The sequence below is a fragment of the Engraulis encrasicolus genome, chromosome 4 (genome assembly GCF_034702125.1).
Source record: "Engraulis encrasicolus isolate BLACKSEA-1 chromosome 4, IST_EnEncr_1.0, whole genome shotgun sequence".
Lineage (NCBI taxonomy): Eukaryota > Metazoa > Chordata > Actinopteri > Clupeiformes > Engraulidae > Engraulis > Engraulis encrasicolus.
The window spans coordinates 44,435,860-44,458,428 of NC_085860.1; the positions used below are offsets into that span (position 1 = coordinate 44,435,860).

The window sequence follows — 22,569 nt, forward strand, 5'->3', positions numbered from 1 at the left end:
GTGTGTGGGTGTATTGGTGTGTGTGCGTGCGTGCGTATTAATGTGTGTGTGTGTGTGTGTGTGTACAAGTGTGTGTGTGCATATTAGTGTGTGTGTGTGTGTGTGCGCATTAGTGTGTGTGTGTGTGTGCGTATTAATGTGCGTGTGCATATTAATGTGCGTGTGCATATTAATGTGCGTGCGTGTGTGTGTACGTATTAATGTGTGTGTGTGTGTGTGTGTGTGTGTGTGTGTGTGTGTGCGTACAAGTTTGTGTGTGCATATTAGTGTGTGTGTGTGTGTGTGTATTAATGTGTGCGTGTGTGTGTGTGCGTACAAGTGTGTGTGTGCGCGTGTGTATTAATGTGTGTGTGTGTATTAATGTGTGTGTGTGTGTGTGTGTGTGTGTATGTGCATTAATGTTTGTGTGTGTGTGTGTGTGTGTGTGTTAATGTGTGTGTGTGTGCATTAATGTGTGTGTGTGTGTGTGTATGTATGAATGTGTGTGTGCATTAATGTGTGTGTGTGTGTGTGTGTATGTATGAATGTGTGTGTGCATTAATGTGTATGTATGAATGTGTGTGTGCATTAGTGTGTGTGTGTGTGTGTATTAATGTGTGTGTGTGTATATGTATGAATGTGTGTGTGTGTATATGTATGAATGTGTGTGTGTGCGCACATGCGACTGCTATTTTGGAGCATACAGTGTTCACTGGTTAGGTTGGAAAGGGACCATCAGAAAAAGAACTAACTCAGATTTACATAATATGTGCATAACAAAAATGTAACCTTACACAACCAGACAACCAGTGACAGGGGTAGGACTAAATTATTTGGAAGGCGATGTGACAAAATGACAAGACATTTGAAGAAACATGAAAGTATGTTTTAAAGAGGAAAGAGAAACAGAAACAGAACTTACAGAGCAGTCTTCAGGTTTGCCCTGGTCCTCCCATAACTGCATGGTCAGCCAAAGCGCTCTGTAAACATAAAGAGAGAGGTAAGATATTTGTCCAATGTAAAACCTTAAAAGTATGTGATCTTGATGTACATCTTGCAATTGACTAGATGATAAAATGCAGTCCGTGTCTGCTAGTCTGTGATTTAGCATCTCCATTCACTATAATTTGATCTTTTTTGGCCATATTTAAAATTGCTCCTCAATTGGCCCTTTTTCCTCGATGAGCTGGGCAATCAGGCACTGTATCGCTCATCATCCACCTTAAAATACCATCTTGAGATACCATCTCCACCTTAAAATACCATCTACCATCCTGAATTGTAGTTTCCTTCCACTTCCCTAGCCATCTGATGTCTTGTGTTGCCATTCATTTTATATATATATAAAAGGGACTGACCGGCTGCTAACACTCACAAATGGATCTAAGTGCTTTTCACAGTGTGGCCTACAGACAGATCTCATTGTACAGCATAAATAAATGCCATCCTACAAGGAGGCATTTCATGCTTCCTAATGTGCCTCACAAACACACAAGGGAATGTCCGACTAGTGAAGTACCGACACCATAAAGCTGGGTATGGTGTCAGTAATTATTGACATGGTAATTATACATCATCTCAAGTCACTTTACACTGCCCAAATTAATAGTTCCCCGACAACCCTTCAGTTTGACACAGTGGATGAACCACTAGTTCTCAAATTGTTACATAGTTCTCAGAAGAGCCCTGATATTTTCTGAACGGTCCTCAACAGAACACAAGAAACGAAAAGTTATTCTAGAAACCTTCCATTGCCACAATGGAATAACCCATAAAGGTTCTCAGTGGAACCTTGGGGTTCTTGCGAGGATGTTAAGGGTTCATCAAAGAACGTTTTGGTTTCCCCCATGGTCCATCTGATGGTTATTTTGAGGAATCTTAAAGCGTAAACGCACACATAACGAGGCTCAACTGAAGAGGAGCCATCATTAGAATGTTTACACGATGCTCAACTAGTACATCTAAAACTGTTAATTAGGTTCTTGACTGTGATTGGCTGATGTGGCATTTGAAGCAGTTGTACACTGATGGCTGACAAACAGTATTACAAACAAATATTCTAGTGGATACACTCCACTCTACAGAGTACAGGGAGTTGAGGTAGCTTTACCAGTTCCCTCTCATCATTACTCCAATAGTCGTAACGCTCTCAAAAGGGAGGACATAGTCTCCATAGCTGTTAGCTACTTAGTAGCTAAAAAGCAAGTAGCCTTCATAGCGCCTCTACAAGACACTGGCTTATGTCTCAAATGACTCACTTTTGTCAGTGCATAGTGCACAGAGTGCACTGAGGTCTTTAGTGCATAATGTCGTGAAAAATTTGAGCACTATGCACTGTGCCCTCGCTGTAAGTGACGGCTGAGCATGGCATTAGCTCGCCAAAATATGAGTAGGCTACTGTTTACAATGCACAGCGTCTGGTGCTTGTATTTCCATGTCCTTCACCCCAAGGGACAACGATCACACATACAATACTTTGGTTTGCATGAAAAGGTTGGTGTCCCATCAACATTACTTACTACAGAATTAGGAGACTGTTGACCAAACTCTTCTACTGAACTGAATGCCACCTTTCCTCCGTGTCATAGTCAACATGGCCACCGTTTAGTGCGTGCAGTGTCCATCATTCAAGCACTGCATTTTTCCACCATTGTTAGGGGATCATCCTGGCACTTTCAGTGCACTGGCTCAACGTAAATTTTCAGCGTGAGCGCCCTAGGCACTGAAATACAGTGCCCGAAGTGACAGGGACACTGTCGACCAGTCAGTCACTCCTTCCGTCAGCCGGGCACCATTTTGCTGTTTGCATGCAATTTAGGTCCAGATGGCTTTATTTTGTCCTTGGACAATTATGCAAACAGTCCAGAGGTTAAAAGCCTCGGCTTCGACAAAGTGCAGAGGACTGCTCTGCTTAAGTTCGATTCAATTGTTTTCAATACAACCTCGCACACCGGCGCTGATATCCGCACACATCTGCGGATGTTAGGTGGCGATTAGGGCCGAATTCTATTTTGTCTGAGCAAACCACTGATTGTCCATGCTTTGCTGTGGTGAAATTTGTCTGCGGGGGTCGGAATTGTGTCTGAAGCAAAAGTGCTCCGCAGTGCTGTCGAAACCAATGTGCGGGGTGCCTGGCATTTCAGAAATCTAATCACTGCAGTAGGAAACTTCTAGACTTGGCACGAAAGGTTGAGTATGTAAGCAAGTTCAAACAGCAATGTATTACCATCATTGTTATTTTTATACATTAGGACAATATACTATGCTGTTGAAGACCATGTTGACTATGCTGTTAATTCCAAATTATGTCCTGCACACTGATCTTGGATTAGCAAAACCTTCCGCGAAAATGAAGTTCTCTGGGGCACTGTTAAAAAGGGTAAACCATGTTTATTCCTCCAGGCTACAACCAGTCAGACCAGTTTTTTGCCAGATCTATGCAGGGTTCCCACTCTAATTCAGATTTAAAATTCCATGATTTTCCATGACTTTCCAGACCCAAAAAACAGAATTTCCATGACCATTTCGGTAAAAAGAAATGATGGTAAAAAGTTTTTTAAAGTGTGAAAACTGAAGATTATCTTCACCCCTAGAGCCGACACCGAGCCACCACCAGACTTCAGTGTGCTCATTGCATTCTAAAATGTTGCACATTACAGCACAAAACTTAACTGTCTCTGGCGAAGCGTTGTAGTATAACCAGTAAGAAACAATGTTACACACCAAACAAAAAAGTTTTTGCTTTTACACAACTGTTAAGAAAATTCCATGATATTCCATGACTGTGCATGCAAAATGGTAAAATTCCATGACTTTCCATGACTGGAAAAACATTTATGAAATTCCATGATATTCCAGAAATTCCATGACCCGTGGGAACCCTGTCTATGGAATTCTTCTCTCATCTTTTCCAGATTTTTCGTGGCCAGGAACAACCCAGAATAGCTAAGCTAACTGATTTGACTTGACATTCAGTGTAGTCATTATGTGCGGGACAATATACCATTGCCAGCAAAGATTAAAAAAAAATAAAAAAAATGGAAAAAAGCACACTGGCACAAAGTTCACGTTGATGTTCATCAAATGAAACTTGAGAAGACAGAAAAAGGGTTTAAGTGCAGAACATTAAAGCCTCGTTCACTCACTTTGCTGCGAGTTACTCGCTCTGCGAGTTAAGTCAATAGAATGTCTACGTGTTCCAGCGAGTCGAGGAGTGTACAAGCGATGCGGGCGGGTTCCGAGTTGAAAATATTTTAACTTCGAGCGAGAAGAGTAAGCAAGTAACCAATTGCAGAGTTCAGTACTTCTCGGCTGTACATTCGCAGTTAAGGCTGCGGGAAAGTTTCACGAACGTTCCATGAGCAAGTGGCAACTAGGCGAGTGAGCGAGAAGCTAGTAACTAGCAACGACGTGTGTGAACGAGGCTTAAGGAACGTCACTGCATGGCAAACCCTTATGACGATAGAAAAACGGTTTGTTGATTTTTTTTAATGACTAATTCAAAGTCGTTAGTTTGCAAGCATTGATCCATGACAATCAACCATGTTCGCTTGTCTCAGTCTCGGTAGTAGGCTAGGCTACAGTTTCGGCATTAGCCACAGTTGCTAGTGATTGTGTGCGTTTGTGTAGACCAGCTTCGCTAGCATCTACATCTTACCCATCTCTTAAGCTAGAATAAATACCAGTGCCGTAACTTATGTGTCAGATGCAAGATCTTGTAAAATGTACCATCTACTTCACAAGGATTTGTGTGTTGTTCCTTTTGAAGCGTATTATTGGCTATTAGGTTCACATAGTTACCCAATGACTACTCGACGGAGGGATCAATTTGCTACACTGTTAATTGATTTTAACATCAATAAAGTTACTCAACATTACATTGACCCAACTGTTCGCTTCAATGAAAATAGTTTTGTTTACACTAACCTATCCACAATCGAACTGCAATATTATTCCTTGTTACCCATGTAATTTCATTTAATAAAACATGAAATTGTTTGCTACTAGCTGATATTTTAAAATGGTGTTTTGATCCGCTAGACTATAAAAACAGAATTGACAGCCAATCAGGTAATCAACATTGTGAAATTTGATGCTCTTCTGGTTGGTTTGTATTTTTACATGTATTGAGGATATCCCTGAAATACTTACTTTGACAGCCTCAAGCCAATACTGGATACCGCTTCAGTCTTGGCGACGTGGCTATAAAGAAAAACAAATTCAGAACACAACACTTACTAAAACCGCAATCAAACCTAATTCAAGCAACCAAATTCAAGATTATACCACCCCCTGCTGGTGGTGGTAATGAACAGCATAAAATATTCATGACCTACAGGGAGTGCAAAATTGAATTTTCGTTACCTTCAGTTTTAATCTTCTACTCAACGCAGGTTTCTGTGATGTGACCCATCATGGTGGAACCTGAAAACAGAATTTTAAAGCTACATTACAACAACTATACTGCAATTGTAATGGTTTATAACGTTGCCATACATTACGAAACCCATCTGTTTTTGTACGCCTGGACAATATATAATGTCATTACATACAAGCATGTTTTTATCTCAAGTTTCCAACTTTTAAAGAAATGATACCCCTTGTGGCATTCTGAGAATGATTGTCATAAAATTATGAATGCCATAGTATAGTGCAATATGTAAAAAAGACACAGAACATGATTGTGCATTCTTTTTTATTATAAAATGCTTTATGCAACGATGTCAGAAAATACCATCAAATGGAGGACACTGAAAACCCACAAATTGTTGCCTTCAAAAGCAGCTTATCTGTACTGATTTCAAATTGACATAGACCTACAATGTGAAAATTGTAAGCTTGTGAAACAATGTGAAAGCAATACAGGGTTTCTAGTAGATTTTTTTTCAAAATGCCTTACTCGACTACAGCCATTACATGACCCTGTTTATGATATGGTCTAAATTTTTATTTCTTAAATAAAATGGTTATTTTCTTAATCCTTAAAAGGGCAAAAGAGCTCCTAGACTGTTTGAAAATACAATGTCTCACAGTACATCTACATGTGATCAAAAGTTGTTTTCTGTATTTTTTTGTGTTATTTATCCAACCATTACCACAAAGAGTTAAAAGCCAACACCCTATTTATAAACTTCGACAAATACTGGGGAAATGAATGACAAATCATCATCCATTCTGAAGCAATATGACTTCAAAACCAATATTTCTAAGAGAAGATGTTTTGAAAAACATTTAAGATGATTTTTTATTTAGCACAAAGGCTTGCATAACAGCAGAAAATAAACTGTACTATTCAAGTCTAAACTAAATTTCATCCCATGCCTTCCATGGTTGGTTTTCGCCATTATGTTGGTAGAACATAAACATTTTCCACGTTTCCATTACATATTTCCCCACATTTCTTACTTATTTTCTCTGCCTTTTCAAAATGATATGTTTAAAAATCTGTTAAGCCTACAAACCCCACAGAATGTCAATCCTAATCATGATATCTGCATAGGTCTGATTTACAAACACTTGTTTCAATACCTTTTTTAACTTTTAAAACCTTTTAAAATGGGAGTCATAACAAGGGCGTTTGTCCTTTCAAGGACAAAGCACATTTTAAATGCGTAGTAAGCCACCATAAGCAAATACACGACGTTTACAACGAAATAACCCCCTTTATTGTAGTGTTTACATTGTATCAGAATGAAATACACGTTTTGCAATCGTTTAACGTCGAATTTTCCCATCTGGGTGCTATTTAGAGGAACTTCTTCGTCTCCCCATGGAAGGGTGGAATCCACCATGGCCATTTTATAACGCCGTTTCAACCCTCTCGTTTCCACCATATTGGAAGGGACTATGAGCTACTCCTCTAGCCTACTCGACATAAGATTTCGTGAAAATCTTACCCTCGCTCGTTTCAAACGTTTAGCATGAAGGTCTAGATGCGAAGGCCACATTTTTCTCGCAGATTTCGATATTTTCGATGAGATGTCGTCCCCGCTCACGTCTCCTCTTCCCTCCATGTTGTACTGGTGCTGCTGCTACCGCTTCTCTTCTCTTCCGACTGCTCTCCTTGCGTGTGCTCGCGCTGTTATCCACCTCCAGCGACTGCCCCTGTGTTTTCGCGTCAGCGCGCCCTACTTCCTCCCTGTTGCCAAGCAAGCATTCTGGGTAAAATTAGAAGTAACATTGTAGCCCCACAACAACTGATACTGTTACACTGTATCTTTTCTCTTGCTGGCTAGTTTTGCATTATGTTCTACTGAAACAGTGTAACCATTTGGGAAAGTTGACTGGTGTTCCCAATTTAATCTTTAAAATCCCAAATTCCACTGTCCATATAGGCTGGGCCTAGGACAACTAGGCCTATGCCTATATCATGTCAGACCCACTTTTTATTCGGCAAATGGACTATTTTAACCTTGGACTGCAACCTGTAGCCCATTTTGAAACCCATTTGGGTTGGACAAAATAATGGAAACACCTGTCATTTTGCATCCACAGCCATTTTGCATCTGTCATTTTCCGTCCACAGTTAACCCAGTTGAATGTGGTTCATCCTTCTTGGTGGTATGCAGACATTAGGCCCTTACCCTGGATACCGTAGCTCTTGATACATCACAAAGACTTGCTGTTTCTGTCAAAGATGCAACAGTTACATGCGCACCAAGAATTTCTCCTTTTTGAACTCTGATAGCCTATGTCCCTCTTAATGTTGTGTGCATTGCAAGATTTTGAGCAAAACTGTGCTCTTACCCTGCTAATTGAATCTTCACACTTTACCTTAATGGTGTAATGTGCAATTAATGAAGATTGGCCAACAGGCTGGTCCACTTGAGCCATGAAACATCACACTCTAAAACGACAGGTGTTTCCATTATTTTGTACAACCCCTGTACATGTGTGCTTGCTTCCACTGTTGACAATGGCATCGCTAAATGGCCCATAAGCCTACACTTGTAAACATGTGAAGAAAAAAATCTGGGCCTATCTTCAGATTTGCACATGGGCCTTGTTTTTATGTGACCGTGTATGTGATGTAAGACTTGTCCGTCTTAAAATTAAGACAGTTCAACTGAGGAGCGTCTTTGTCAGAGAAAAGAAAAATATATTTCTCTTTTTATTTTTTGGACATAATATTGCACCAAAGGGCACACATATCCAAGAAGCTGCAACAAGAGCACACCATAATCTCTATGAAAATGGTAGGCCAGAGCTCTCTCCATTTTGGGGGGCTTACCCTCTGAAGTCAGCAGAATGAACATAAATGGGACTGAACTTTGAGTTTTAACTGTTGATAAATAGGAACAGATTAATACGTAAATATCTTTGCAGAGTAATCCTAACCACCTAGGCATTTTCTTTGTGGGACTATGTAGCCTATGCAATGATACAGTATTAAACGTATAGGAGTGCAAGAGCACTGATGGTGGGCACCAATATCTGCATGTCAGGGCTGACAAACAGACACAACTGTTCCTATAGAGCTGTGTTGAGCCACAGCACATGTTCGCTTTTGAAAAGAGTCATAGCGAGAGTCTAAGGAGATAAGTACATCCACTGCATTGCACTCAAGACCAGGACGGCTCACGCACCAGGCTCTGTCCGCAGGCCCGCCAATAGGGGAAACAAACGGGTTGGTTGTCCCGGGCCCCGGGCGAGGGAGGGCCCAACATTGTGTCCCTGTTACATTGTACTGTATGCACTGGAAGGGGGGCCCTTTCCGATGATTTTGTCCCGGGCCAACTCTAACTTGTCAGCAGCCATGCCTGTCCACATACCATAGCTGGTATCCTAGCAACTGCAGCTCGATCAGTCCTCCTGTCCCTCCCCCACAGTCCTTTTCTGCCACGCTGGCAACTGCACCGGCAGGAAGAACCTGTGTGTGAAAAACATGACGCAGTCTGTCTGAACTGAACTCATTGTTAACCGACGCTGCTGGACAAATGCCACTTCAACAGTTGCCATTAGCACTGCAACTGTTACTGGTGTTGCTTGTGCGTGTGTTTACATTTCACTAAGAGTTGAGATTGATATATACTCAAAGGACATTGTGCTTTCTGTTGGTTAAATATGCTCAAATGACATTGTGCTTTCTGTTGGTTTATGCCTCCAAATCTTTCATAAAACAAGGATGCCATAACATATTCATGTATACAGTGTATAAAAAAGTGAAGTGATAAACCAGGCTTAGTTACACAGGAAGTGGTAAACCTGCTAATAGATATACCTGCAGGCATCATTTAGTTAAGAAAATGAGGACTCCGGGCTCTTCTATTAGATTATTTACCTCTACCGCAAGGTTAACTTAATCTGGTTTACTACTGAACCAGCTAATTACTATACCCCCCTGTTCACCAGACAGTATAGTCAAAGTAGTAGCTTACTCCCACCAACAGCCAGTTCCCTGCAGTGTATCTGCTAAAAGTGCAGACTACGCCGTCTGGCGTTCAGTGCAGCCTGGTGTGTACTTGTGTCCATACATGTCCTCCAGGCTTGAGAATAGGCCTGCCCAAAATAGGCAGCAGTGCTGGCTGCTTGCATTCCAACTGTTATAGTGCCCCCCTCTGACAGATGACTGTAAAGTCAAACAGGTCCCAAGTGTTCAATTTTTATGTGTTCATTATTAAAATTTGAGTTGCCTGTTCACAAGCTTTTATTTATGAATATCTACCACTATCCATTACCATCAGTTTCTACTAAGCAAAAAGGCAGTGACGGCATTGTTGAAAATGAGTTACTATGATGTTAATATCATATGAAGTTAAATGAAATGATTGATCTGCAAAATATGTGGTAATATAAAGTGACAAAACTGCCACATCAATCAATCAATCAATCAATCAATCAATCAATCAAAAACATTATATAGCACATTATCATACAGATATGTCAATAATCTACCCAAAACTTAGGTTGGACTATATAATTTTTTCTCAGTTTACTCAGCTTAGAGCTCTGCAGAGAGTGATTGTCTTTTCTTGTCACATTTATGTGTATGTCCCTGAGTGGTGATCTGACGTTTGTATCTGCATGTCATCTTTAACTTGGTTTCAAATATGGTATCTTGGTCTCCAATCGCTATAATATAAGTTGGGGGTGTATTTGACACTACTTGTGTCTGGAAACGTTGAAGAAGGCAAGGGATATCTTCCTCATGGGACATTTACGTTTAACAATAATAACATAATATTATAATAATTTAATAATAAAATATAATAATAATAATAATAATAATACAATGAATTAAGTTTCATTAATAATAATAAAATGAGCCCTCGGATTACAGCATGAACCATAAAACCATAGGAGCATAGGCTAGTGCCAGCCACAACAAGCACAGTCCCAGTCTGCCATTTTATATTTTTCTATTTATGTTATTGCAATGGATGTTATTATATCATAAACATGAAAAGAGGCATTTTGATGTTGAGATGATCAGACCTTTTGTAATGCTTAAGGGCAAACATAATTTTGATCTTTGACCTTTACTTTGTTTTTTTTTGTTTTTTTCTCAGCAATCAGGGTTTTTTTGCATATTGTTGCCAACACAATAACCCCAAAACAATACCCCTTCACCTCTTGAGCCTGCCCATACTTCCTGTAAGACTGCACTACATTTCGCAACCGGTCTAGCTATCTCTTAAATTTCATATTTTCCCCAGAATGGAGCCAGTGACAATCTAGACTAGAATTGAGGTCCATCCAATGCTGAGAAATCATAGTCACAATTGGATAATTGGTTAAACATGCCTACCAAATAGTCGCAACTGGAAGGTCTGTTGCAGAATGTTTTGCTATGTTGTGCCCATTCAAGTAATTTAATCAGGATACCGTAGTGAACCATAGCTAAATGTTTTATCGGTTGAACTTACCCAGAGAGTGCATAGTTGAGCAAACACACTGTGTGCACAGCACACTATCCCTAGTCTGGTTTGGTTATTTGGGTAAATCCACTTACAGCCTGTAAGGGGTGCCAAAGGTACCATGTTTGATCCCAAAACCACCCATTGCATGAAGGCCCAAAGTTTCTTTTAATTCTATTTCATAATGGACCGTCTCTGTATAGGCCTACCTGGTTAAGAACGAGGAAATGGTAAAACCAGGCCAAGACAATAGTGCCAGTTTGAAAAGAACTCAAAGAGGATAGGGAATTCAGGCAGTATTAACCTTTGACATTCTGTGAGGTTATTCAATTGAGCCCAGACCAATACTGGACCCAGTGTATGACACACCTCATATCAAATCATGGAAACATTTGCATTGTTCCACAAATCACTAAGCACTTTGGCACTAAGCACAACCCCCCCACACACACACACACACAAACACACAGAGAGCGAGAGAGAGAGAGAGAGAGAGAGAGAGAGAGAGAGAGAGAGAGAGAGAGAGAGAGAGAGAGAACAGAGTACAGTAGGCAACTCTAATTTCACTGCATACTTCATAGTATTTCTATTCATGTGACAAAATCCTGGTAATTCCAGTAATCCCTGTATGTAACCCTTGATACAAATGCAAATGTAATGTGTTGCAGCACTGACCTTTCTATGACTGTAGAAGTGATGGTCATGGTAAAGCACGAGAAAACACATTAAATGTGCTTGACATCAGACAGATTAAACTGTTTCCCTTTTCAATGTTCACATCTTTTCAGTATTTCCAAGTATTACTCATGAAATATCAATGTTCAGTACTTAACTTGACATTATTAGCACGACATTAACACAATGGTACCATTGGCATTAAGCCACAAGTGATCACTGGACGGAATTAAACAGCCGTTTTGCACTCTGGGGAATTTGACATAGGCCTACATTTTTTAGGGCAGTAATAGGTGAGCGGTTAGGGTGTCAGACTTGCATCCCAGAGGTTGCCGTTTCGACTCCCGACCCGCCAGGTTGGTGGGGGGAGTAATCAACCAGTGCTCTCCCCCATCCTCCTCCATGACTGAGGTACCCTGAGCATGGTACCGTCCCACCGCACTGCTCCCCATGGGGCGCCACTGAGGGCTGCCCCCTTGCACGGGTGAGGCATAAATGCAATTTCGTTGTGTGCAGTGTGCAGTGTTCACTTGTGTGCTGTGGAGTGCTGTGTCACAATGACAATGGGAGTTGGAGTTTCCCAATGGGTTTTCACTTTCACTTTTCACTTTTCAAAATGCTTTTTAAGTAGGCCCACATTTGATGATGTTTTATTTGGTACCATAGACTTCCATTAATATTGCTTATCAAACTAGGCATTGCAAAGAGATAAAAAAATCTATGTATAGGAGACTCCTTGTCTGACATCATTGTTTACACTTTTCACGTTCCATTTGATATTGGTTGGCAAGAACCAGCACATTTTACATAGCTTTACATAGTTTTTACACATATGCAGGAGGATTTAGTAGTTCATTGTTATGTTGTCGGTTACACAGCTCTCCTGACAAGACTAAACATCTATTTGATCTAACAGCTCACTTTTATGACAATTGTGGAATAAATTGGATTGATCTATCTTTAAATTATCGGTAGCAAAGGGGGAGTAGAGTTGCCCAGTTGGAACTCAAATTTGGACCTTCTAGGGTAGTAAACTGGGGCTCTGACCGCGACACCAAAAGAGCCAGGCTTGTTGGCATGATAGTCAGAACTGCCTATCATGCTTCTCCCATCCAGTGTGCCCCATCATGCTTCACGCATCATGGGGTCCCTTACACCGGAGTCACCAATCCAAGGGGTCCCTCATATGGAATTACGGCTCAAAATACAATGGGTATGCTTCCGATGAACACACCCACCCTAGTGATGGTCACTCCATCACATTATCAAACAAGCTAACTAAATAGCTAGTTTCCTATAGAGCTTGCAACCTATCACACTGTGTTGTGCCGCCGGTACAGCCATAGCCTATAGAGAATGAAAATCATCAAATAAATGGCAAAAATCAATGGCAATGAATTTAGGAATGTTTAGGGCTTTCTACAGCTGGTGACACTCATGTAGACTAATTTAAGGGTAACACTTTAGAATAACATCCTATTCACAGCTTTATAAACACTTTATAATTAATGAACTAATTCTCAACAAAATGTTTACAAATGTTTATAAATGGGCTAGAAATACTATGCTGACACAGCACAGTCGCAGCGGTCCTGGAAGTTTCTCCTCTAAAGACCACGGCATGAAACTACATAAAACTCACATAGTAGAAGTTGATTCCCACTCCACTGTGCAGTCATAGTTTGGTTATTACTCATTTACAAACATTTGTAAATACTTTGTTAAATGTTAATTGTTATCAAGTGTTAATAAAGTGTTTATAAAGCTGTGAATAGGACACTATTCTAAAGTGTTACCAATTTAAGGACATGGGAAACGATTATGGTGTTTATTTTTATAAGTCACAAACTCAAATACTTTCTGAAAGTAGACCATTGTTTGTTTCAGTTGATGTAATGTCTCATCATCTGAACACAGTGAAGATTAGAAAGACGTTCACGGAAACCTCAACTGCTCTTAACATATTTCATATTTCAAGCCAAATCTTCAATTAGTGAAATAAATTCAGGCCATAACACCCCATAACCAAGCAATATTAATGTTTTACACCATGTGATATTTCTGGCGAAGTGTAAAATTGGTGGTTGTGTTGCCAAGATGTAAGGTTTCATGGCAGGGATGTCTACGCACAAGTCTGTAAACAAAGATTCCCCTATACTACTCAAATTTTATCAGGGCTTACAGATAAGCAATTTCCTGAAATAAGGTGAATTGTTCCTCTAATTCAATGCATTCCAAGCTGCATCGGGTGAGATTGTATGAAATAGGCCTGGAATCCAGTAGTCGTAGTATACCTGCTTCACTTCATAACAGAACTTGTTTGATGTCGCAACGAAAAACCATAATCACTAAAAGGACATGGCACAACTTACTGCAGTTCAGGAGGCTAAAGCTGCTTCATGTAAACCAGGTTGAGTTAACCTTGTGGTAGAGGTACAGTAAATAATCTAATAGAAGAGCATGGAGTCCTCAGTTTCTTAACTAAATGATGCCTGCAGGTATATCTATTACCATGATTACCACCTCCTGTTGGTGACTTAACATGTTCTTGGAATACCCCGCTGGTCTAGTCTCTTTAATCTTTAAAAGTGTACCGTCACGTTCTATAGAATTCTGGGCGTCATTCAATACAATTTGGAATTTTAGAATCTTGCATTGTTATAGAACCATTGAGTTCTATTTACTGTCAAAAACCCACCCTAAACCTTTAACTTTAAAGGTTAATTGTGGCAGGCACCCCAACAGTCCTCAAAAACCAGGGGCAGTAGCACACTGTGTGCAGAATTCATCATAGCCGTACACAGATAGGGACAAGGTGATGCTAAAGCACCTGCCCCTTTGCCCTCCACCCCCTCCCAAAAAAAGACTGTGCACACCACCACTGGAATCCACTATTCTTTATTTGACACAAATCAACACTAGTGTCAATACGCTCTGTGTCACACACAAAAACAAACCCTCATTTATCACACATTTTAAAAAAAGAATATTAAAATGAAACACTTAATTTAATTTCGAATATGGAGATCAGAAAAACTTTTGGACAGAGAATGCACACGCTGAGTCTGCGTCGTTGCCTTGCAGTGACACGCATGTGTGGAACAACCAGAATTATTTTTAAAGCAAAATGAACGTATAGGCCTACATTAATAAAGCTATTCGGGATTAACAATGGGATAAAACCATTGGAATTAAATTTAATTGTGAATAACTTTAATTCTGAATTGTGAAGTGGTGGTTGTACATGATGTTTTCAAAGCGGAATTCGTTTTTATTCGGAATCAAATTGAGTTCATTAGGAATTAAACTTCCTATGTAAACGAGGTCACTATGTTAAATGTTGCAGATGATCAGTGTTGGGCAGTAATGCATTACAAAAGTAATTTATTACTGTAATGCATTGCTTTTTGCTGTAATGCAGTAATGTAAGGCATTACAGGGCAAAAATCTGTAAGATTTATTTAGTTACAATGCTAAATAACTTACAATGCATTACAATGGCCTGGATTTTAGTGGTATTCAGGTGTGGTGGGTCAGAAAGAAGCTATTCCTGAACTTGGTAGTTTTTAGTCTGCATGCTGCCAAAAACACCTCCTGGATAGGAGGTGGAAAAGTCATGACTCATGAGCTTGATTTAGGCTACAATGTAATAAATTGCCACATCCATATTTAGACCAACAGCTCTTTTGCTGAAAGTAACTAAAGTAATGCAAAAGTAGTGTAATGCCTTACATTTTAAATATAGTAATATTGTAGTTTAAGGATTATTTTGAAAAGACAGTACCTTGTAATCAGTAATGCATTACAGTTTTTGAGTAACTTGCCCAACGCTGCAGATGATATGCTATTTTGGATAGAACAATCTAAGACTGAAATTTTCATTAAAGATGCCAGACATTATTTCATTTATACTTCTCTCTCTCTCTCTCTCTCTCTCTCTCTCTCTCTCTCTCTCTCTCTCTCTCTCTCTCCAACCAGCATGATGGTTACGATAATTATTTTACCAACATGATGATGGTGATGATGATGATGACTGGTGCTGATGAGGGCACATGAACAAACTGAATATCTGATGCTTGGCAACCATCTTTTCTTACAGGTGCAACCATCTTTTCTTACAGCCTGGCATCACATGGATGGCGTAGGGCTTTTTTTCACACATTATTATAATATATATTATAATTATTATTAGGCCTAGTATTATTATTATTAATGACGCCCCTCCCATCTACCCCCTGGTGAATGGCTTTAGGCCTACAGTTTTCCGGTTCCGGTTGTAGATAATCCGCTTTTTCCCCAGCTGATGCGCATTCCATTAAAACCAGGAAGGGGGAGCAGACGCACAAACGCATTGGTCATCTGGAGGACGCGCCACTGAAAGCTTGTGACACATTTCGTTCTCACCACGCCGTTCACTGGAACACACGAAGATGGGATTTGCTCTAGTGAAACATTCGCATGGATGCTTCGAGATGCGCAACTAACCATGTATTGCGTCGCATTATGGGAAAGAAAATCAACGCTTCATTTGTCAACTCCTGTCGGTGAAATTATTTAGCTCATAACTCGCATTTGTATAAAATCGGACTCCCGAGGAAAGACAACGATGCTGTCATATGGCTTTGGCTTAACGCTCCTTATTGCGGTCGTCTGTGGAGTCCGAGGAGAGCTGCACCACACTCAAGCTCCAGCCGCGCCGCTGAATTCAACATCTCTTGATGAAAATAAAGCCTTGCATAATGTCACAGAGGATGTCACCGTGGGATCACGCATTTCATCCATCCTAAAAGATCTCCCAACACTTAAAAACATTGTCATAGTTATCTGCGTATTAACCACTTCGCTTATCACGTGCCTCCTTTTCAAAGTGTACAGGTGAGTCGCATTACGCGTAAACTTTAAATTTAACGATAAGCTTTTGAAATGTTTCCAAACACCAGCGTGTTGAAAGACCTAGGCTACTTATGCCGAATTGCGTGACAGTTTTCCATGTTAAGTTAGTCTTATACAAGGTCCATTGCTTAATTGTAACTTAATTGCAATTGCGTCACCATTTATTCACTTTGGTCTGTAATGCTGTTTGGTCGCCGATGGGTCTGTTTCATCACTGCCGCTAGCCGCTAGCCAACAAGATGACACTCTGGCCCTCTAAATGTAGGTTATGTCAAATAAGTTGTGCGGAGTCATATATAATTTGCCCTAAAACTTATGAGAGTCTGTAGGAAAAAGGCCACTTGGGCACAGATGGAACAGCGGCAAGGCCACAAATCTGTTCCGTCTGGCAAATTGCGTCCTCTGCACCAGCTGTTTCTGCCACAGAATCCGGGGGACAGGCTCGCTCATGTCGAGTTGGAAACTAGTCAGCAATTCACCTGAATCATCTCTTATTTTCTTTGTTTAGATCTGGAAGGAAGATCAGAAAGACTCGGAAGTATGATATAATTACTACACCGGCAGAGAGAGTCGAGATGGCCCCTCTCAACGAGGAAAACGAGGACGAAGACGACTCCACTCTCTTTGATGTCAAGTATAGGTGAGTTAGCCTACTGATTCAGCCCCACATGGCTCTGTATAGGCTTACTCTGCGTATATTTATGTACAAAATATCATCTGTAATAAACACTGAGAATGTTCCATATTTTGCCTGCAGATTAAATGTAGCCTGTGTTACAGCCCAGGGATGAAGTGCCATTATCTTGCTCTGTCCAGTCCAGTTCATAGTCTCACTGTGTGTTGTTTGCTGCTTTGTTTACTGTATATAAAGATGAGACAAACAAAAGGCTTTCGGTGCCTTACTATGCAGGTCTGGTTTCGTACATCGGAAACAAACCCTGGCTCGTGTCTGACCACTAAAGAGCTCCAACCCATCTACAGGGGCCACAGAAGGTAGTAGGAAGGGTATTTAGAAAGGGAGGAGGAAGGGTATTTAGAAAGAGAGGAGGAAAGGTATTGAAGAAGAGAGGAGGAAGGGTGTTTAGGAAGGGAGGATGAAGGGTATTAAAGGAAGGAAGGGTATATAGGAGGGCGGATGTGTAATCTGAAATATCAACAACCTTTTGTGGAATTGAGTAGTGGTCTACAGTCAACACTATTTAGGGACAATTGATGGAGGACATTAGTGTTATTGTGGGAGTGTGCTTGGAAAGGCACATTGTTATGGCCATGTTAAAAGCCTGACATCGATCATATTGTACTGTAGCATGTGTGATCCTGTGCATGGTGGTTGTGGCCATCCCTAATCAAAACCCTTTCCATTGTAGACAGTGTATTGAAGAATGTCGGTACTCGACTGCTCCCTTCCGCTTTTGCCATTGTTCTTCGACATGGGGCCCATTTCCTGACCACAGAGTTATGGCCTGCTCCAAGTATTTGGAAGGGTCTGGAAATTGTGCCTGACTTGTACATACAAGATGTGTGTGTACAAGATGTGTATAATGGGAAGGGTGGCTACAGGCAGGGGATGGATGCAATGATCCATCTATGTATTTGTGTTTTTGAGGAGTGAAATGAATGTCCTATGTTTTTTTAACAGTGAGACCAAAGACAAAAGTTCTTGGCGTGATGATATTCTTCCTCTTCTTGCCTCACAATGTTCTTAAATGTCCAAGAGACTTTCCCTTCAAAAGGCCCTGATCCTGTTACAAGTGTGCAACATAACATAACAGCATGGCCTGTTTTGTTTCTCCAGCCAAACCCAACAATGTGACCCTAAACCCATGTGGCTTTGAAACCCGTTCTTTTGTACCACAGTCATTGCTGGACTTTTGGAAAGAATTTCTGGTCAAGAGGGTCACCATTTTGAGAGGGAAAATGTGTCTTATACTGAAACGTGTCGTTGGTAGGCAATTGCTACGTGTACATGATGTTTTTGAATCGGATCTAATAGATCGGATTTAAGTAGATCGGATTAAGAGTTATTTTGCGATGTGTATACATGGCAATTTCACTTAAATGCGATTAAACGTCTGGGGAAAATAAAGCATTGCGATTGGACTGAGGACGCACGTGCTGAGTGAGCCAAATAAGGCGTGGGGGCGTGGTCGCCAAACCTCCGGGGAACTACTGGGACACAAGCTTATCTTCAGCCCGAAAATGAATTCCCTCAGTGGACTCAAGGCTGGTAAAATCCCCTTTGGGTCTGGTTCTTTCAAATGCTAGTTAGCACCCTCCTAGCTTAGAAAAACGAACTGGTGAAAGGGTGATGTGGAGTAACTTTGTTGTGCTTAATTACTTCGTGGGGCACTTTTACATCAATATATGGAAGCCACAACATTTATAGTCGCTTAGGGACTTTAAATTAAGCAAAACTTTCATGTGAAAATCAACAGGAAGTGCCGCCATCTTTTTCTCACTGACAAAGAGCACGGGCTCTTGGCGCCATCGTGTGGTCAACGAGCATGCGTGGAACGACCGGATTTATTGTAATTCTGATTAAAAGGTTACATGACAGAGGAACGTGTTTAATCGGATTTAAAAGAGGAATAAACCACCCACTTTAATCGGACTTAAGTTTAAATCGGAATAAACTTAAATCCTGTTCTGTAAGTGTTTACATGATGTTTTTAAAGTGGAATTAAGTTTTAATGAGATTTAAAGTGAGTTAAATCGGATTTAAATGCCTCATGTAAACGTACCAAATGTCTTAAAAGGAGTCTTTTAATATTCTTCATGATGTGTTTCTCTTCTCTTCACCAGGTGAATGAGGTGGATGTCTGCTTGAAGTCAGTTTGATGATGCGACGTGTTGAATTCCATGGGACACAGCAAAAGTGAGGAACCCCAAGCCCTCACCCCAATCCCCCCCCCCCCCCACCCCAACCCATACAGCCCCCCCGCCTTCCGATCGAATCATTTCCCGTCCTCTCTCGCTGTCGTGAGCCCCACATCGGAGGAAGGTCAACTCATCCCGGCATGTTTCCCATTCCACAGTTCCAACAACATATGCTACGTGGGAGCAGGACCCTCTTCTACTCACTTCAGCACGTCCCTGTTGACATTCCAATAAATATTCCTTTTGGAACACATTCACTCACTCTCTCTCTCTCTCTCGCCTAGAGCAAAATGATGCCCAAGTCTCCTGTGGGATTGTGAATTTCAAATAACAAGAGAAGTTGCTGTAGTCCCAACAAAGACAGCACGACAGTTTGTTTCCTTAAGTGAAACATACTCCACTAATGCACACCATCTGATATCCAGCGCTACAGTAGGATCTTCCTTCATCAGTGGAAGGGCCAATGCTATTAATACCAGAGACTGTTGCATACCATGTTTCTTTAAAAGCTCTTGGGGAATGCACTGCTTGGATCCGGTTGAATCTGATCATACCTGGAGCACAGGGGACGAAGCTGCTGGCATCTAATCGTCTTTGCTACTGACAATCTCATCTAACCGACATTCCTACGTCACCAGTGGACTGGCTGTCCCTGCATCTGGCTGCTCTCGAGATCATGGCTACACATAAAAAGAAATGAAGCAGAATTTCCCATGTGTTTATGTAAAGAAACTTTAGCTCATAAACCAAAACAAGTGTATAGCTACATTATTTTCTTAAATGATTGAGAGAACATGTGAAAAGACCACTATTTAATATATTTTCTTGCTGAGGCATGTGAAGTCCTTTAATTTTTTTTGTAGAAATGAAACATATTCAGAATATATTTAGTGATCGTGTAAATATAGGAAACAGTTGTTTTTTTTGTGTGCGCGCATACTGTACGTGACCTTTAGTTGTTGTCCTTGGCCCGAGTCTCTCCAGACCAGCCTCATGGCTTCAGTTAGTTCTATTTGTGCATATCAGTTCGCCCCCCAGTCATAGGGTGTTGGTGGGTCATGGGGATATTCAAAGTATGTGGCATTGTGATGGACCTTGGAACATTTAGTCTAAGTAGGTGTAGAGGTACATCTCACTGGGTATTGATGTAGGAAATGAAAGTAGTGTGTGTTCAAAAATATCAGTGCTTGCACTTGAATTAAAGGTCTGTAGGCCCAGGGGTGAGTTAGTTATGTACAATCTATGGGTGTGACAGAAGTGTCTAAAATGTTGTCCACAGAGTTTGATGTGGAATTCTAGAATGCCATCATTGTGGAACATTCTTTTATATAGAGTTGTAAAACTTCCTGAAGTTGTCACCAGACCACACACTTGGAATTACAGCCCTGCTTTTTAAGAAGCAAAGCAGTAAAAAGAAAAGCTATTAAAATCCTGTTGTCGTTTTGAACTAGACAAAAACACTATGCAGTATACTACAAATATGTTTAAGTGTTTGTTCAGTGTTTTGGCTGTGTTGATGTTCTGACCTCATATGTTCCTGCCCTGTAACGTATTTGACAGTTTGTAGGCTGCTGTTAGAGGTCATCTTATCACTCGAGTTTTATGTGCACACACACATACATACACACACACACACACACACACACACACACACACACAGTAGCAGGTAAATGGGAAGGGCATCTGTCTGACCGATAAAACAGCAGAGCCTTAATCTATGAAAACTTGGAGCCAACGATTAACCAGTAATGCAATACCACGGAATACCGCAGAGTCAGTCAGCCTGTATGTGTGTGTGTGTGTACCAGACCTCAGGCAGTGCAGACAGACTACATTGGGAGCCGAATCACACACTCATTTGTCTTCTTCGTGCCGTGGGCACTGCCTTGGGAGATCTCCGGTCATGTTCTGTGTTGTTGTGTTCTGTGATATACTCCATGGCTAATGTCTGTGGCATGTTGCTGGTGTGTAGTTCATGCAGCTTACAGAGGCAACGGAAATCATGTGGCGAGCAGAGCAGAGCAGGGGAGGAGAGGAGAGGAGAGCAGGCCAGTGTGTGGCAAGTGAAGTGCACATAATGGTGTTGACTGAAATGAAAGGCTGCATTATCAGTCGGTGTAGAGGGGGGGGGGGAGGTATAGTCTTTCAGGGGCTCTGGTTTAGAAGAGATGAGGTGTTGTATTTTAGAGTTACTAAATGAGCGGTAAGAGCTCTGTGTTCAGAATTACTTTTAATGGTAACTGGAATCATCAACCCATACTGAGAATGCACTCTTCAGAATGCTATTTTACATATATATTTTATTGCTATTTTGTTTTACTTTTATTTCCATTTAGATCTGCTGATTCAACATTCCCCCAATATGAAGGCCTCTTTTCTAGAACAGAATCTATCGATTTTCACAAACTGAATTTTGATTTCGTTTTGCATTGTATCACTGTTTTGTTTGAACTTGGTCAGGAACAACCTTGACACACTTCCAACTGCCCCAAACTACCAATTTATTAAATTTATGGGGGGGAAAAAATCATGCCACTTAAATGTCTTTTTTAATGTTTTGGAAAAGAGCTCTTCTATCCACTCCGCTGGTGTTCATGGTAATGTAAACCTTGTCATGTGGAATACCACATCTGTTTTGGTTAATCCATCAAGATTGTTGTATTTTTTTTTGTTTCTTTAATCTTGAAATGAGCATCTGTGAAAAGTCACATAGTTATTATGTGCCACTTTGTTCCTTTTGTGTACGTTACCTTCAATTTATGTGGACATTTTTGTTAATCATATAGTCACCCTTAGCCATAGATTCATTTTGATAACGCTCAGACAAAGCTATCAGTGTGCTACATGATGCAATGACTAAAAACTGGAATTTTAAAGCATGTGTATTTCTATTATTTAAGAATTTGATTTTCATAAAGATTGTAATAAAGTGATATTCATAATGTTGTGGCATCATGTAAAATATAATTTTTTTGAATTTTGGGCTGAAAATATTACTTAGAGTTCTGTGATAACCAACAAGAATGGACAATATACTCAGACTACATACTTTACTCTACACTTACTGAAATTATGGAGGAAAATGAATTACGCTTGTATGTGACGGTAAACGTTTTAGTTTAAAGTATGTATGTTCGAGCAGTGCAGTACAACAGAGCATCTAAAGTAGAAATGTCGGTGAGGAGCCCCTGTCATGATGGCAGTATTTGGGCTATTAGGGAAGACCTGCAGGAGACCCATCCTACTGATATTTTAATGATTTTGGAGTTTTGATTGTGTTTTATAACAT

The 22,569-nt window shown here is 40.5% G+C and overlaps 2 protein-coding genes across 2 annotated transcripts in view; one reads left to right on the plus strand and one right to left on the minus strand.

The window, feature by feature from the left end:
* Positions 1 to 7,722, minus strand: part of chd2 (chromodomain helicase DNA binding protein 2) — a 60,626-nt gene extending 52,904 nt beyond the window's left edge. The window contains exons 1-5 of the mRNA XM_063197489.1: positions 7,563 to 7,722; positions 6,876 to 7,136; positions 5,344 to 5,403; positions 5,131 to 5,181; positions 902 to 959 (exon numbers count right to left, since the gene is read on the minus strand). The gene's annotated coding sequence lies outside the window, so the exon portion shown is untranslated. The remainder of the gene's footprint in view (positions 1 to 901; positions 960 to 5,130; positions 5,182 to 5,343; positions 5,404 to 6,875; positions 7,137 to 7,562) is intronic.
* Positions 7,723 to 15,832: 8,110 nt separating this feature from the next.
* On the plus strand, positions 15,833 to 22,222 carry fam174b (family with sequence similarity 174 member B). The gene is made up of 3 exons (XM_063197490.1): positions 15,833 to 16,385; positions 16,912 to 17,043; positions 19,206 to 22,222. Exons 1-3 carry the CDS (start codon positions 16,117 to 16,119, stop codon positions 19,207 to 19,209), a joined length of 405 nt encoding a protein of 134 aa, XP_063053560.1. The 5' UTR covers positions 15,833 to 16,116; the 3' UTR covers positions 19,210 to 22,222.
* The last annotated feature ends 347 nt before the right edge of the window (positions 22,223 to 22,569 follow it).